Source organism: Phyllopteryx taeniolatus, chromosome 1 (genome assembly GCF_024500385.1).
Source record: "Phyllopteryx taeniolatus isolate TA_2022b chromosome 1, UOR_Ptae_1.2, whole genome shotgun sequence".
NCBI classification, from domain to species: domain Eukaryota; kingdom Metazoa; phylum Chordata; class Actinopteri; order Syngnathiformes; family Syngnathidae; genus Phyllopteryx; species Phyllopteryx taeniolatus.
In genome coordinates, this window is record NC_084502.1 from 23,804,111 (window position 1) to 23,816,510 (window position 12,400).

The 12,400-nt window shown below is 38.8% G+C and overlaps 1 protein-coding gene across 5 annotated transcripts in view; it reads right to left on the minus strand.

The window, feature by feature from the left end:
• Positions 1-3,092: 3,092 nt before the first annotated feature.
• The window catches only part of LOC133482272 (contactin-3-like), a 156,380-nt gene continuing 147,072 nt past the window's right edge, over positions 3,093-12,400 (minus strand). For 3 of the 5 annotated variants that reach the window (XM_061782263.1, XM_061782254.1, XM_061782248.1), the window contains 3 exons: positions 11,003-11,171; positions 8,308-8,392; positions 3,093-8,156 (listed from right to left, as the gene is read on the minus strand). In XM_061782263.1, the coding sequence (XP_061638247.1) occupies positions 7,985-8,156; positions 8,308-8,392; positions 11,003-11,171 (426 nt within the window). In that variant the 3' untranslated portion in view covers positions 3,093-7,984. Of the gene's footprint in view, positions 8,157-8,307; positions 8,393-11,002; positions 11,172-12,400 lie in introns of those variants that run through there. The other 2 variants (XR_009789744.1, XR_009789745.1) reach the window with 2 other exon arrangements.

The window sequence follows — 12,400 nt, forward strand, 5'->3', positions numbered from 1 at the left end:
AAGCGCTATGGAAAATTAATAAATGCGAATCACTGCCAGCATCTTCACTGATGAGAGGCGATACACAACTCAGCCGCTATGCCTAGGAGAGCAAATCAACAAAAGATGCCATTCAGCAATACACGTACGTAGAAAGAGGGTTTACCTATTATCCACAATACTTAACCATTTCCTGGTGTCTATGCTGCAAAAGAAAGTTTCAGTTTCGTGATGCAGTGGTCAATACAAGAAGGTGACGAGCCATTGCTAAGTATCGACACACCAGCTCATTATGGATGATCTGTTGTGTGTGGGGAGAAAGCACTCTTTTCCTCACTTCCTCTCCTCATTGATCCCTCCACAGGGTCCTCTACTCCTTATTATCTTAAAAGCATCTCTGTAACACTGCCTGAATCAATATTTCACAGTAGCTTTCCATGTCATTTTGTTATTTTAGTGCTTACTACGTGGACTCCAGCAAATCTCGGCTTTAATGAAACTGTACACTTGCAAGACTATGGGTTAAAGGGGACATACAGTATAATTGAAAATTGACTTTTGTATACAAAAAAAATTGTCCCTGGAGTGCCTGCCCACCCATCAAGTGTGAAACAACCAAGTAAATCTTTAGTTATCTGCCTATTTTAAAAAATGGGTCTGTAAGTGAGCCGTTCTGTACTTATGCCCCACTTTTATGAAACAGTGGAGTTAAGTGACATATTTTTAAAAAAGGCGAATGACTTGGCAGGTAGTTTGGACAAAGTTCCAGTACAAAATAACCACATTGAAGTAGCAGCCAAGCACTATCATGTCATAGCCAAAAGGAGCTGCATTGTGGGGTATGCATTTGCCAATGTCATGTGTCACACCGCGACATAAATTGACAGGTGTAATTCAGTGACTTGGTGATGAAATCCTGCATGTGCTAATGCAATTCGATGCCTTGAGGGGGGCTTAAATGGAAGGGTTGGAGAAGTCATCTGATATTTGTGACGTTCCATCCATCCATCCATTTTCTACACTGCTTATCCTCACTAGGGTCGCGGGCATGCTAGAGCCTATCCCAGCTAACTTTGGGCGAGAGGCGTGGTACACACTGAACTGGTTGCCAGCCAATCGCAGGGCACGTATAAACAAACTAACTATTCACACTCACATTCACACATATGGGCAATTTAATTCACACATATGGGCAATTTAGAGTCTTCAATTAACCTACCATGCATATTTTTGGGATGTGGTAGGAAACAGGAGCACCCGGAGAACACCCACGCAGGCACGGGGAGAACATGCAAATTCCACACAGGCGAGGCCAGATTTGAACCAGGGTCCTCAGAACTGTGAGGCGGATGTGCGAACCAGTCGTCCACCATGCCGCCTCATGTGGATGTTGTGTGGTGTAATTCTTTATATTTTTATGAAGACATTTGGGAACAGTTTTAAATTGTAAAAAAAATAAAATATATATATTTGTTTATATTATGGCAGACTAAAGTCTGGATCCCAGTGATCCCACTGGATGTCAGTATTATAGCAATGTCAGCCTGTTACTTGTTATTTGCAAGAGGCTCACTGGTGTTTATTGATGATGTGACATCTGATAGGATGGTGGTTCACCGTGCAGACAGATAAAGAGATAACGAAATGGAGTATTCTCCAATGCCCATGTCAGTGATCTGATCACAACCCAATAGAGCATGTTTTTCACTTACTGAAAAGTGAATGCAGCATGACCCACAAATAAGCAGCAAGTAAAAGTGGCTGTAGTGAAGGCCGTGTTAAGCATCTCCAGGGAGGGCAATTATTGACTGCAATGATGGTTGTATTTACGGTATTTATCTACAGTACGTATTAGTGTTGCACCAAAAAAAAAAAACTACGCAATAAGGCTCAAGTCATATGTTGTCTTAAAGGCCAGTACGCAAAAAGCTGACAGTCAACCAATGACTGCCTGTCTTCCAAAGTTGTGTGCGCGCGAGTGTGTGGGAGCTGGGAGAATGAAATGGCTTCAAATAATCATTAACTTAGAATTTTATGGCTGCAACACATTCCAAAAAAGCTGGGACAGGTGGCAAAAAAGACTGACAAAGTTGCGGAATGCTCATCAAACACCTGTTTGGAACATCCCACAGGTGAACAGGCTAATTGGGAACAGGTGGGTGCCATGATTAGGTATAAAAGGAGATTCCCTGAATTGCTCAGTCATTCACAAGCAAAGATTGGACGAGGTTCACCTCTTTGTGAACAAGTGCGTGAGAAAATAGTCAAACAGTTTAAGGACAATGTTCCTCAACGTACAATTGCAAGGAATTTAAGGTTTTCATCATCTACGGTCCATAATATCATCAAAAGGTTCAACGAATCTGGATAAATCACTACATGTAAGCGGTAAGGCCAAAAACCAACATTGAATGTTCGTGCCCTTCGATCCCTCAGGCGGCACAGCATCTAAAACCGACATCAATGTGTAAAGGATATCACCGCATGGGCTCAGGCTTCAGAAAACCAATGTCAGTAAATACAGTTCGGCGCTACATCCGTAAGTGCAACTTGAAACTCTACTATGCAAAGCAAGACAATGCCAAACCACATTCTGCACGTGTTACAACAGCGTGGCTTCGTAGTAAAAGAGTGCGGGTACTAGACTGGCCTGCCTGCAGTCCAGACCTGTCTCCCATTGAAACTGTGTGGCGCATTATGAAGCGTAAAATACGACAACGGAGACCCCGGACTGTTGAACAGCTGAAGCTGTACATCAAGCGAGTATGGGAAAGAATTCCACCAACAAAGCTTCAACAATTAGTGTCCTCACTTCCCAAACGTTTATTGAATGTTGTGAAAAGAAAAGGTGATGTAACACAGTGGTAAATATGACCCTGTCCCAGCTTTTTTGGAACGTGTTGCAGCCATAAAATTCTAAGTTAATGATTTTTTGCTAAAAACAATAAAGTTTATCACTTTGAACATTAAATATCTTGTCTTTGTAGTTTATTCAATTAAATATAGGTTGAACATGATTTGCAAATCATTGTATTCTGTTTTTATTTATGTTTAACACAACGTTCCAACTTCATTGCAAATTGGGGTTGTACAAAGCCAGTCAAAAAACTGAGTTGATTTTGTTTGTTTTTATTAACTGCCTTATTTAGAAAACACAAATGCACCAAACAATATTATACATGCACAGCTTCAGCATATCAAGATCAGGTAATGACTTTCCAATGTGAAAACACGACTGCCACGATCTCACAGAGATCACTTGCATGGCAAAATACACAAGAGTGAACAGAAAGGCCAAGCGTTGTCATTTTGTTGCATCGTAATTAGTTTTTTTTTTCTCTCTGATCAAAAATGAAAAGCATTAAAAGGCTGTCTTTTGGGATTGACCAAAAGAAATGTTACTTTCTGCTCATGTATTTTTGAATTTTTCTAAGTGACAAACCATAGTTTTTAGTCTTCCCGCAAGGGAATGCTGCTTCAAATCTAAACAAATGTGCAGAATTTTGCCGCCACATTGTTATTTATTTTACATCAACACTTGATCTTTGTGCAGAATTTTTAAAGAAAACAAAAATCCAAACAATCAAGGTCAGAAAAACAAACAGTGCAAGAGCTTGGGAGCGCTCACATTAATTCATTAAAACATCGCCACAGTACTGCTACTTTACAAAAACAAAGATGTCGCCATTGCTTCAATGTACCCAAAACACGCAGAAAAAAATTAGTTGTTGTTTTTTTTTTACCGTTCAATACAGAATCATAAAAAACAGAAATATGTTTCCCATGTAAACGTTGGTAAAATGACATTCCTTAATATAATAATGTACACAAAAGAACAGCATACAAAGATACAAGAACAACAAATGTGAATAATGGAATGAAACATTGTGTTCTCATATGCAAATATCATGGCCTTCAAATGTGTCCCTTTGTACTTGAAGTTAATAATTTCAGAGAAACATGCTATTCCAAACTAGTCGTGATCGGTAATGATGCTTGCACGCATGTACACGCACACACATACGCACATGCACACACATGAATGCTGGTTAATGTATTTCTTCCGAAATCTTGACACATTTGTCCTGTGCGCCATTACTTCCCTTCAGGACTGCTCTAATTTATTAAGCTGTTTTAATGTCTGCTAAATACTGGGATCTGTCAGGATTCTCCATTCATCAAGTCAGTGTTTAAATGGAGCCGCATGGCACATGTTGTCGTATATCTGATCTAACCTCTCTGGCCGTTAAAAGGACATTTAAAACATGAAGTAGGTGTGGCCATCTTGAATACAACAAACAATGACGACAAATATCACACATAAAGAAGACAATCCAACAGACAGATTCACAATGTGATAAACACAGCTGAACATACAATTTGCCAAATAAGCCGGTGGCGAGATTGCAGTGATCAGACTGGCGTATTTTTTTGTTTTTTGGCAGCATTTGAAAATTCTCCTGCTGACTGCAAACAATGATAATGCGCAACTGAGTGACTGGACAACGGCGTCGCCCAGATGGATTTCACTATTGATTAATATGTTGAGTGCATGTCTTATTGGACAAAAATGTCATGAATGGGCACAGAGAAGACTTGTAACAGTTTTTCTAGAACTCAAAGTGACATTTTCAAATTGCTTTGGCAAATCGCCAGTCAAAACCCTGGGATAATGAAACACTGCCATTACACCTGTGGCCGACAACTAACATTAATGCTTGGAAAAGTACTTTTGTAAAATTGGAGTGTGAAGCGTACTCTTCCCTTGTATCTGCTGTTCACTGTCTTCCTACACATTAGCTAACAATGTAGGCGGCTGTAATTTGAAGCTATATGACCACATGATTTGTCAGGAGGGGGTGAAAGAGAAAAGAAATACAATGAATTGTTCTTGCAAGAATTTAGTAGGACGTACTAAAAGTCAAGCACCATATTATGCTTGGAACTGGACTTTTACTAATATTCCGCCACAACACACACCGCACTTCAAAATGTTGCACTTAAACCATTACATTTTGCCTTAGAAATGCTATTTTGTGCTGTAATTTGTTGAGCATTTGGGGGTCAAGTCAGAGCATAATAGTTCTAGGGCCGTGTCTATCGAATATTTTAAAAATCGATTATTTCTAGCGAACATTCCATTGATTCATCAAATACAAATTTATTTTGCACTATAGTTTATTCCAAAATCATATTTTTCCTCATTACTGTTGCTTATTTGGCATTGTTTAATGATTAAACAAAACCAAATAAACAACAATTTAGCATTAGTGATGTGGCACTCACCAACATTTTTTAAACTGACAGCTGTTACTGGGGTCCTGATTAATTTGAAAGGCTACTAGTTTGATAAACACTTCTGAGGATGCTTGAAGTTCAACTACATGTCAATTACGTTTAATTCATGCTATGGCTGTAAATAACGATTATTTCCTTACTAAATTAAACTGACTATTATTTTCTCCATCAATTGAAAATGATTCAGTGACTGGATTGGTCCATAACATCCATCCATCCATCCATCCATCCATCCATTTTCTGAGCCGCTTCTCCTCACTAGGGTCGCGGGCGTGCTGGAGCCTATCCCAGCTATCATCGGGCAGGAGGCGGGGTACACCCTGAACTGGTTGCCAGCCAATCGCAGGGCACATAGAAACAAACAACCATTCGCACTCACATTCACACCTACGGGCAATTTAGAGTCACCAATCAATGCACGTTTTTGGGATGTGGGAGGAAACCGGAGTGCCCGGAGAAAACCCACGCAGGCACGGGGAGAACATGCAAACTCCACACAGGCGGGGCCGGGGATTGAAGCCCCCGGCCCCGGTCCTCAGAACTGTGAGCCTGACGCTCTAACCAGTCGTCCAAGTGAAAGTGTTAGGTTGGATGAAGGCTGAAACTAACGATTATTTTATTTATTCATTCATCTTCCGTACCGCTTACACTCACTAGGGTCGGGGGTCTGCTGGAACCGATCTCAGCTGACTCTGGGCGAGAGGCAGGGTACACCCTGGACTGGTACGATTATTTTAATAATTGATTAATTTGTCGATTATTTTTTCCCGATTGCTCGAAGAATTAGATGAAAGACATAAAATAAAAAAAATTCCATCCCTTTATTCAAAAACTATTAATTAATTAATTATTGCAAATTGACAGTGTAGGAGCTGCACAAACAACTGATTATGATTAAGTTGTTGGTTTGGGTCAGAAAACAAGTCAGAAAATAGGCAAATATATTGATCATGGTTTTCCAAAGTAAAAAGCAGATTTTTGCAAATGTCTTTTTGTTTTTTTTTCAATTTTTACTCAATACAAAGATAATATGATTTTATGGAGGACTACTTAAATCAGAGAATATTTACTGTTGAGAGGCTGAATTTCTGAGGATTTGGACAATATTAAGTGAAATAAGGTCCCTAAACGATGAATCAATTATCAAAATAGCTTTCTATTAATTCTATAATCGATTAGTTGTCGATGAATCAATTAACTGTTGCACCTCTAGGTTAGATACATTTGAGTAAGCCTGTTTTGCTAAACATGTATTGCTGTTATGCTTCAGTGCAGAAGGAAGCCCGTCAGCCACAAAGGTAAATTAGTGTGCAAATTAAATTCCCCCTATTACTTCATCAACTCATCGTTTTATTTATTGCATCACTTATGGCTATAAAGTATTTGAAAAAAGAGTTTGGCACAGGCTGTCGGTGTGAGTACAGACTATGATGGGTTAGGGTTAATAAATAAATGTGTTTTTTTCAGTGTATTAATTTACAGATTGAACATCATTTTGGGGTGGTGTTGTGTTTGCGGTTGGTGCGCAATAGTATATAATAGATGATGATGTATCATGCCAACTTGAACAATGCATGTTTTTTTTGTTTTTTTTCTTTTTTCCTGAAAAGTAGTCATTTTGGAGATGCAAGGATTCCGCCCGATATGTGAAATGAACCCTTTTGGAATGTATTCAGTGCAAAATAAAACAGGCCAAATACAAAGACTAATGATATACTGTAGGTACGATGCATTAAAATACAGTAATGGGGAAAATGAACAACTATTTAGTAATAATAAAATAGGGGTTTCCAAGTGCTGCGAGTTTAATAAAACCATTAGTATTATGAAAGGTAAATATGATTAGAATAATGTTGGTGATAAAGACAGGCAAGATGGAATTGGTTTATTGGTAATTATGCTGGACTTAATTATTATTATTTTCTTTTACCAGTAATGGAAATATAAACTGTCCAAATTATTATGGCATGATGGTATAAACACAAAACACTTTACTTTCAAATGTTTAACTGCCTAATCTCTCCATACTTCTATTTCCTTTTGTTTCCGTTGTATTCCATTTCTGATCTTGAATACCCACAGTAATATGGAGGCCTTCCATATGGATTGAGTCCACTGACCACTGTTTACCTTACATAACATACACGGAATGCATACAAATTGTAGCAATGAGCCTTTGTTTTTGGCCCATTGTGTTCGCGAGATCAAAAATACATCAGCACATGACCTAGTCATTATTTTGGTCACAATGTTTAGTTGTGATATCTCAATATTTATACTACTAAGTGCTGTAATATAAAGGACCATCTATTTGTCAGAGTTTACCTCGTGATGTATCGATCCTCACCACTCCAACCAAAACTATAAAAGTATGATTGTTTTAGCACGGCTGTGGTACTTGTAGACCTCTCTGGCTCAATCTCCCTACAGATGTTGTCTTGGTAAATGCACAGCAAAATCCAATCCATCAGTTTGAAGGAAAGCACAAGGACTGCTCTGAAGCATAAAAACCTTGAGGAGCCCTCACGCTAAACGTAGCGCTCCATAATCAGATCATACAAGGTAAATTGACTTTTATGAGTTGGAATCTGGGACTGGACTGCCAGCAAGCAAGTAAAGATGAAGATGGCTGTAAGTGTCGTTCTCCTCTGTCAATGAGCTTGAAAGGCACGGGCGCTTGTGAAGGATTGTGCTCCTGCTTGCCAATTCAGATCTTGCCAAGAGGGAGGAAAACCCCAAAATACAAAACATCACTTCTCATCGAGGTTGTCCGCAATACACAAAGATCTTCGTTAATGAGAGTCTGTGCTTGCCACGATAATGAAAGGAAGGCTGAAATTACGGTGGCGAATGAATGGAAGTAAGGCATCTGCATCATTCTAGAGTAGAGAAGAAACAAAAGGCTGAAATGGAGAGGGACAGTGCATGTACTCCTCTTCTACCTCATACCCCCAAAACTAGTACACCTTCAAACAGAAAAGACACCTTTTAAAAAGTTGAAAAACAGAGCAAATGCGTCACAGTGTTGACCTGAATGTTGACATTGCAATGGCGAGGAGCAGGCAGGGCAGCGATGCGTCTGCATTCAAGGCTCTCGAGCCGCGAGCACTCATACCTGTAGCACACAAAGAAGGAATAAACCGATGTTCAAAAGTTATTTGAAGTAATCAGTTCTTGTTTAAATATGATGTGTCTGAGATATACCTGGATGACACAATAACAGATGTGTACGACTGAAAATTAGGCTTTCTGGGGATTTGAATTGTGGTGACCTATTCCGGTATTCTGTTAACGTACTACATGCTACTCTGCATAACAAGAAAACACAAGCTGCTCACAGTATATGACTTAACACATTTTGATAGGCATTCGTTGCTTGGTTAGTTCATTAGATTATGCACATTTCCACATATCTTTATAAAGATTGGTGGTGCATAGGCCTAGGGAGTAACACATTCAAATTTGGTGCCAATCCAGATAAAGGTGCAGATCAAGGAATTTCTCATTGCTTCTTGCAGGTGCAGTGACCCGCCAGACCCAGCAGATGACGCAGTAGTGGATAAAAGTTTGCTGTGTGGAATTTGGCATGACTTTTTTAGTATGCAATCTCATCACCTAAAGGGCAGATTGAAAGGGAACTCTGTACAGTATGAAGGAGTATTAGGACCACACAAGGGAAAATAAATAAATGCAACAATAAAGTTGCAAGGTTATGATAATAAAGTTATGATATAACAATAATTCCCTTGCAAACCTAAATGCAACTGCAGCCTCTTCTTTTTTTTTAATAATAATAATAATAATAAGGGAACAGATTTTCCTCATATTACTTTTTACTTATAAAATTACTGTAACTTTGTTCTTGTAAGATTACGCTTTTTCTTCTCATGATACCATTCACAGTATTCCTCATATTCAGAAAGGTTCTCATACTCCTTTATATTGTTGCCCTACTGATTGCCATTCCAGTTTATCTAGGAATGAAGTGCCTTCTTTCCCGTGATTTCAGAATAATGACAAAAAAAATCAGATATATTAAAAAAAAGCAATGAACACAGTCCCTAATTTTAAGTTAGAGCATTCATAGATTCACTGTCAAGATTTATTTTTTACTGTACAATGTTTAGACTTATACCTCTCTTAACTGCAGCTTTTTGGGGGACTAAACATAAAAATTAGCTTTCTATGCAAATCAGCATTTACACTTAAAGATGAGCCCCCATGGAGTCACACAGGACAGGAATTTCATCTGGTAATAGAGGAAGTCAACCTGCGACAGAGATGAACTGAAGAAGAAGAACCTTTATTGTAATGAACATGCATGCATGCACACAAAATTTGTTCTCTGCATTTTACCCATCACAGTGAACACAAACACATACACATACACATGTTAGTGGAACATGTGATACTGTTGCTGCTAAACTCACTAATACAATGTCCTGTGTCACAACTTGGTTGCAGGAGTGCTGTCTACAGCTAAACGTTTCTAAAACTGTAGGCATGTATTTCACTAAAACAAATAGAGTATCACCTGACCCCGACATACTTGTTAATGGAGAAAAAATGCAAATTGTCAGCCAATACAAATATCTTGGGTTAATAATAGATTCACAGCTTTCCTTTAAAGCCCATATTGACAAATTGTGTAAAAATATCAAATTAAACCTCGCAAATTTTCGTGCAATTCGGAATGAAATGTCAACTGAAGCTGCAAAAATGTACCTGCATTCCATGATTCTTAGTCACTTTAACTATTGCATAACCAGTTGGTCCCAGGCTGGTCAGAATGCAAAAAAACCATTGGAAGTTTTGTACAAACAAGTAATTAAAGTGATGGATAAAAAACCAAGGCACTATCATCACTGTGCAATTTTAAAAAAATACAGTCTTTTAAACTGGGACCGTCTTCACATATTTGCAGATTTAAATTTGATTTATAAAGTACTGCATGATTTGGCCCCAGCTCCTCTGGCTGAGTTCATCAGCCAAAGAAAGAGCTCTGAGCGTGTCACTCGAGGCTCTGTCAGAGGTGACTGTCTCATTCCTCTGCGCAGGAGCACTTTCAGTAAGTCAGCCTGGTCAGTGAGGAGCGCTGGTGAGTGGAACTCAGTACCTGAGGAGGTTAAACTGCTTACAACATACAAGGCCTTCACAAAAAAACTGAAAATGTGGCGAGTTAACACCTATAGCTGCCAACACTAAAAGACAAGTATGTTATGTTGTCTTTTTGTTATGATCAAAAAAATTATGGTTTTATTCTCTCTTAATAGTATAGTTTGATTATGTATCCTGTATTATATTGTCTTGTAGATGTATTTTACTGCTTTTTTACATCATGGCCAGGGGACTACAGATGAAAACTAGCCTTCTGGCTAATTCTGGCTTTTTTAACCATGTGTACTTCATGTGTTTTATGAAATTGCATTGTCCCCTTTCAAAAATAAACTGAAACTGAACACACTGGAGCAGGGGGGCAGCAGAAGCGCCCGGTGAGCATTTCGGGGTATCGGTGTCTTGCTCAAGGACACCATAGCCGTGAGTCCGGGGGATGTTGGCGGATGGCCTCATGTCATGGTCAACACAAGTTATGAGAGACAAAACATTGAAATAACATATTGCATTTTTTTGGGGGCGAATGAGAACGTTTGTGTCAATGTTTCCCTTTCCTGCAAGAGAAAAAGCTGTTTCCTTGAACCACTGAAAGGTAAAAGAAGGTGCTTACTAAGCTGGTGAACTCGAATGGCATCTGAAGCAGGGCCCAGGCCTCCTTCACTCAGGGACTGAACGTGAATGATGTATTCATCGTCGACCTCAGGGAGAGTCAGCTCAGCTGTTGAATTGGTTGTTGTGAACGTGTTTACATCTTTGTGTTGACTTCTCCCGTACGACAGCTGAATAAGAAAAAGGTGAGTAAAATGAAAATTATACGCTTACTTATACAGTGGATATACTGTATAAAGTCAAGACACCCATGTTCAAAAGCAAGGATTTTGTGATACAAAACTTTTTCCACCATTAATGTGACATGTAATCTGTACAAGGCAATTGAAAAAGTTAAAGTCCCTCTGTCTAGAAGTGAAAAAAAATAAATATTTTTGAGAGGGGAAGTAAAAAGAAACAACTGAGGTAAGTGTGCACACCCTTTTACAACTGGGAAATTGCTCTGTTCAGAATGAACCACATTCAAACACATTGAATGGGAGTCAGCAACTACCAAAGTGGCTCTGAAAAACCCCAAAGAAATTTCAGACGTTCTAGTAGACCTTTCTTGACACTTTTTTTCTTTCCAGCAGAAGCTTGAATGTTTTGTGCTAACACTGACAGGTATTTGGAACTGTTCGTAATTCCCTTCACCTTGACTAAGGACCCAGATCCAGCTGAAGAAAAAAAGACCCAAAGCATGATGCTGCCACCACTATGCTTCACTGTGGGTATGGTGTTACTTTTGTGATGAACAGTGTTGTGTTTGCACCAAACACACCTTTTGGAATTACTGCTTTAACCTTGGTTTCATCAGACCATAACACATTTTCCCATGTACATTTGGTTTCAGATTTCAAGTGTGCTTTTGAAAAAATTTGTTAAACTTTAGGCCATAACTGCAAAAGGTATGTTTGGCGCAAATACAACACTGCTCATCTACAAAAGAACACCATACCCTACTGTGAAGCATGCTGGTGGGAGCGTCATGCTTTAGACTGTTTTTCTTCAGCTGGACCTGTGGCCTTAGGCAAGGTGGAGAGAATTAAGAACAGTTCGAAATAGCAGTCAGTGTTAGCACAAAACCTTCAGGCTTCTGCTAAAAAGAAAAAAAAAAAAAATGGTAGGAAAAGCTTACTAGAACATTAGAAATTTATTTTAGGTGAGGGGCACTTTAATTTTGAACGTAGCCACATTCACAGTTAGAAGAAGTTGCTCACACTTGTCCAACAAAAATAGCTCAGTTTTTTATATTTCTTTTCCTCTAAAAAAATGCTTTTTGTTTCAAACGAGTTCTACAATGTGGACATTGTTAGGAAATGATTTACCTTTGCCTTACTTTTGTAATGTCACCAAAAAAAAAAGGGCATTTGAACAGCGGTGTGTGGACTTTTTATCCCCACTGTATTCTTATGCCTAC